This window comes from Pteropus alecto, unplaced genomic scaffold, assembly GCF_000325575.1.
Source record: "Pteropus alecto unplaced genomic scaffold, ASM32557v1 scaffold38, whole genome shotgun sequence".
NCBI classification, from domain to species: domain Eukaryota; kingdom Metazoa; phylum Chordata; class Mammalia; order Chiroptera; family Pteropodidae; genus Pteropus; species Pteropus alecto.
The window spans coordinates 2,787,912-2,793,841 of NW_006442512.1; the positions used below are offsets into that span (position 1 = coordinate 2,787,912).

Here is a 5,930-nt window from a genome sequence, read left to right on the forward strand (position 1 = left end):
TGGTACATATATACAATGGAATATTACTCAGTCATAAAAAAAAAAAGATGAAATCTTGCCATCTACAATAACATGGATGGACCTAGAGAGTATTTTGCTGAGTGCAGTAAGCCAGACAGAGAAAGACAAATGCTACATGATTTCACTTACATATGGAATTTAAAGAACAAAACAAATAAACAGAAACACACTCATAGATAAAGAGAACATTTTAGGTTTGCCAGATGGGAGGAGGGTTGGAGGGCGGGGTGAGTGAAAAAGGACAAGGAATTAAGAAGTAAAAGTTGGTGGTTACAAAAAAGTTATGAGGATGTAAAGTATAGAATAAGGAATATGCTCAATATTGTAATAATTATGTATAGTGTCATATGGGTACTAGATTTATCAGGGCGATTACTTTGTAAGTTATATAAATGTCCAATCACTATGTTATATACCTGAAACTAATATAACATCGCATGCCAACTTTAATTTAAAAATTATTAAAATAAAAAAATATATATAAACAGTCAGCTTCAAGTAGTTTAACTAGGTATATAAGAAAACTATTGTTTGGAATCTAAAAATAAAATAACACACTTTGAGTGCACTTATAAAAAAGAAGAATGTCTTGAATTATCTTTACATTTTATATTATCATATAAATTTTAGAATCAGCTCATTGTGTTTCATAAAAGAATCTTGTCATTTTAATTGATACTGCACTGAATTTATTGATCAACTTAGGGGAAATTTATATGTTTACAATATTGCTTTCCAATCCATGAAATGGTATGTCTCTCTATTTATTTAGGCCTTCTGTAAATCTCTCAAAATGCAATAGTTATCTTAATTGAGATCTTGTAGTGGACTATCCAATACAGCTACTGACCTCAGAACCATCCCCGTACTCCTCCCTGGTGCCACCATTCGCCTCAGGTGTTTCTGTCCACAGCTCCTCTCTCTCCTCAAGCTTAAGCCAATCCAACAGGGACAAAGACTCACTCTTCCACCTCTATCTTCCCAAGCCATTTACCTGTTCACCATTTCTCTTTTAAGCTATTCCAAATACTGTAGCCCATCTCTACACCACCTCAGTAATGAGCATAATTCTCTATTAGTTCTCATGCTTCCTGCTGGTGATGCACAAAGTTGCTGGCAAGTGGCCCTGATGTGGTGGCACTTGCTGTGGAAACTTCACTTGAGTCCTTAATTCCATATTACGTGGCCTGTACATCCTCATGATAATGCTCAAACATCAGAAAGGTTGGTTTCTCAACCTTTACATTTAGCAGCCCTAAAAATCCTATAAGTTTACAATTCCTGTCTAAGGTCTGAGGATACCTGCAGGAGGCCTTGAGGCCAAGGAGGCTGGGGTGAACATTGATGAAATGTATCCCTTTGCATCTCTCAGTGCAATGCACAGATGGATTCTCCACAAGGACAGATTGACATATTCCACATTTTCTAATTACTGTTCCTTAGGAGGCATATTATGTGATTTCTCTTAGCTTTACATTCCTCATCTGCAAAATTGGGATTACCTGTCTTGGCAGATACTGTAAATTAGCTGACTCAGTATCCATTTCAAACATATTATTTCCTGCTTTACTCTACTACAGAAGCTGGCAATTGAAATACTTACATCTCAGCTTCTTTTTCAGGTAAATGTTGCCATGATGTGACATTAGCTCTGGTAATGAGACACAGTAAGGAAACTCCAGGGAGTCCTTCCCTTCCAGAATAAAAGGCAATGCCTGACAAGGAGGAGGCTATTGTTTTTTACCATTTGCTTTTGGCCTCCTTCAATCCCGCTTTTTTCTGCTCAGAACTTGGATGAGATGTCTAGGGATTCAGCATCTATTCTATTCTATTCAAGGATGAAAAACATACTAATCGTGGTGGAACAGGTAGACAGAAGAAACCTAGTTCTTCATAATGGCCTTGACCAGCCATATAGTCCTGGATTTTCTAACTTGAACACCTGCTTATGTGGGGAAAAAAATAAGCTCCTTACTTGTCTGAGTAAGTGGTAAAATTTTTTAATGCTCATGGCCAAAAGCATTCCTAATATACTTATTTACGGGGTCATGATAAGGATAGAAGACGGTATTTGTAAAGCCCCAACAGTACCTTATATTTGGTGGTTACTCAACAAATTGCAGCTATAATTGCAGAACCCTGTGTGTGAATATGTCTGTTCTAGACAGACTAGGAACTTCCTGAAGACAAGGCTCAATAAAATGGACTGGGCATACAGTGGCAGTCAGTATGGACTGAGTTGAACTGAACTGAAATGTTAGGAATTCTAGCAGAAGATAGATGCATCAATCAGTTTGTTGTAATAAATGGAAGTCACTCTCAAGTATTTTATGCAGAAAGAGATTTAATACAAGAAATTAAGTATGTTTTGGGAAGAGATTTGTGGTATGGAAGTCAGGGTTCTGCCACCAGGCTATTGAATAAATTAACACACCACTAACGCTATCAGGAATCCACTGCTGCTGTTACCTCTACAGATACCACAACTGGACTTTTATCCCACGAAGCTGGACACTGGACACTGGAACTCTGAGTCCAGCTTCTGCCATAGCCTCTAAATACTCTCAAACTTGCTTACTACTAGTAGCAGTAAGACGGCTTCCCATCACTTCTTACTTCCAAATACAATTTGAGTACATTTATCGGTGAAAGTTACTTTGAATCCAGGAGTTTAGCTGCAAAAAAAGTCTCAGAGACATAGTTGTTAGCTTTTCTATCTCCCTAACAAGAAATTGAGAGGCCAATCTTCTACAGCAGGGACATGAAGAAGAGAGGAGATGGGTAACATGTGGGGAGGGAGGAAGAGCTGTGATCAATGTTTTTCTTGCAGTTCCTTGAGGCAGCAAGGAAAGGGGACCATCCACAATATTTTCTGATCACTGATGGTTTTGCAAGAATACATTCTGATAGACAAGCCGACAGCTCCTGGGGAAGGAGTAAAGCAGACAACATGTTCATATGTGTCTCATTCTCTTAGTGAAGTAGAAGCAAATATGGATGAGCTGGGGGAAGCCGTACCACAGGGAGCAGCCTCTGTGAATCGACATGCTCCTGTCACTTTTCTTTTCTCTGGCTCCAGTGAAGTCAAGGGAAAGGAGGGAGGGACTTTCATCCTAGTCTCTCATCTGGACTTGATCAGGGAGACACTAACTGTCTGAGACTCGGCTGGAAAGTCTATGAGGTCTTCTACTCTAGCATCCTTCCCACCAACACCCAGAGCCACCAATATGGCTTCCTCATCACTCTGTGCCATGTCCTATGCAAATTGCTTTGTGTATGGGCTTCATTCAACAGTCAACAAACACTCATTTAACAAACATTGGAAACGTAGAATGCTATTTGTGTAGTAGGCTCTGATCTAGGTAAACAAAGGAAACAAAAAGATCTTCTCTTATAATAGATATGAGAGCCAAGGCCCTCACATGTGGGAAGTCTCACATTTATTTATTTTTGTAGGCCATAATTAATCGGTCTCTGACTACTTAAACACTTTAACATATAAAGAAGTGCTTACCATATCTATCCCAGTGCTTTGACTCCTTTTCCCCACTAATGGGTCATACTTGGATCCCAAGGTTTACCCGGGGCATGGTCCTCAGCCCCATGTGGTTATCATGGTTCTTCTCGAATCTTCTTTTACACCGCCATTGGTGGATACTGACTTACCCGTCATAGTGATCTATCTACTGACCACCAATCTTGTGCTATTACATCCTTCCAAGGTCGGATAAATATTCTTTTATATTTTCCTCTAAAGATTTTAAAGTTTTACCTTTCATAATTAGGTCTTTAATCCATCTGGAATTTATTTTTGTGTATGGGATGAGCTACAGTTCTAATTTTTTCTATGTGGATAACCAATGTTTTCAGCACCACTTACTTCCGATTAAAAATTCTACCTCTATCATATATCAAAAATCCATATAGATATAGACGTGTCAGTGGACTCTCTGTTATGCAGGATTTTCAATTCTTTAGAGTTTATTCCAGCAACACACTCTCTTAGTTACCATAGCTTTACACTAAATCTTAAAAATCTGAATATCTGATTGGGGAGTCTCTCCTTCCACATTTTCTTGGCTATTTTTAATTCTTCACTATTCCATATAAATGTCAGCATGAAATTGGTCAGTTCCACGGAAAACCCTCTTGAGATTTTTCCTGCAGCTATATTGATTGTAGGTATCAATTTGGGGATAATTGCCATCTTCATAATTTTGGATTTTCCCTTATTTAAGTATGATATATATCTCTACTTATCTACATTTATTTAGGTCTGTTTTTAAATATTTCGATACTGCTTTATAATTTTTCTCCATTAAAATCCCTAAATGTTTTCGTTAGGTTTATTCTTAATTAATTATTAGTTTTGATTTTGTTTTCCTATTTTGTTTGTATTTTAAATTATAACATAAGTATTTAATACTGCTGTATATGAATGAAATGGCTATTTGACTATTTTCACCTTCTCTACTCTTAGTTCTAATAATTTTACTGTAGATTGTCTTGGTTTGTTTTGTTTTTTTTTTTTTGCAAATAATATTCTGTATATAATGATGATTTTGCTTCTTTATTTTTTAAAAAAATTTGATGGCTCTGTACTAATTGCCTATGCTTTATTAGAGAATTTTTTTTTCCAACATTTTTTTTTTCTTCTGTGCTGGCTAGGATCCCCATTATCTTATTGAAAAGAAGTGGTATTAATGGATATCCTTGTCTATTCTTGACTTTACAGAGAATGGTTCTGACTCATTTGCTGTGGGTTTTTTTAGTATTACCCTTTATTGGGTTGAAGATGCTTCCTCCACTTCTTATTGTGCTAAGTAGTTGTTTTGCTTTTGTTTTTGTTTTTAACTACCATGGGAGTCAGGTGAGTTCTCAGGAATTCTTCTATCGTCCCAGGCACACTTGATCTTTTTCTCATCCTCAGTCTTCCTGGTATAATCTGACCCCTCTTGGTGCAAGGGGAGTTTGGAACAAGCTATCTCAGAGTAGCCATACCATCAGCTGAGTACACACACAACTAGAGTTCTGGAAAGTTTTACTTAGTGCTTTACTTCAGGTCCAAGTGCTATCATCCATTTTTAATGGAGTTTGTTGGTTCTAAAGGTTCTTGCATCTGGGTCCCAGCTCCCTTCATGGGTGTCCTTGCTGCCTTTCTCCTCCACTCTTGAGGAGAAACATACTGCCGCCCTCCCAGGAGACAGGGAGGATCTTATCTGTACCTTTTCCTCTCCCCAAAAATTGTCTTGTCCTTTTCATTTCATTTTATTATTTTTAACTTTGCATTATGAAAAACTTCAAACATATAAAAAGTAGAGAGAATGGTAAAATGAACCCTCATGTCATCACTCAATGTCAACAATTATTATTTTTATTTTTTTATTAAATTTATTGGGATAACATTGTTTAATACAATTACATAATTTTCAGGTGTACATTGAATTTGACATCTGTATATTCTATTGTGTGTTTATCACCGGAAGTCCAGTTTCTTTCACCTATCATATATTTGATCTCCTTTACCCACTTCACCCTACCCCTACCCCCCTATATTTGACCCCTATAACCGTCTACCTCTTCCCCTCCTCCACTACACCCTACCCGTTGGTAACCACTAGTATATAGTCCACGAGTCTCTGTTTCTTCTGTTCCTTGTTACTTTTAGGTTTATATCCCACATATAAGTGATATCGTGTGATTTTCAACTTTTTCTGTCTTGCTTATTTTGCTTTGCATGATTATCTCGAGGTCCTTCCATGTTGTCGCAAATGGCAGTATTTCATCTCTTCTTATGGCTGAGTAATATTCCATTGAATATATGTACCACAGCTTCTTTAGCCAATCATCTATCATAGGACACTTCGGTTGCTTCCATGTCCTGGCCACTGTGAATAATGCTGCTATGA

At 37.3% G+C, this 5,930-nt stretch overlaps 1 protein-coding gene across 1 annotated transcript in view; it reads left to right on the top strand.

The window, feature by feature from the left end:
- The first annotated feature begins 2,069 nt into the window (after positions 1-2,069).
- HCN4 (hyperpolarization activated cyclic nucleotide gated potassium channel 4) overlaps positions 2,070-5,930 on the top strand; it is a 79,713-nt gene continuing 75,852 nt past the window's right edge. Inside the window, exon 1 of the mRNA XM_015597663.1 lies at positions 2,070-2,088. Within this exon, the coding sequence (XP_015453149.1) occupies positions 2,070-2,088 (19 nt within the window). The remainder of the gene's footprint in view (positions 2,089-5,930) is intronic.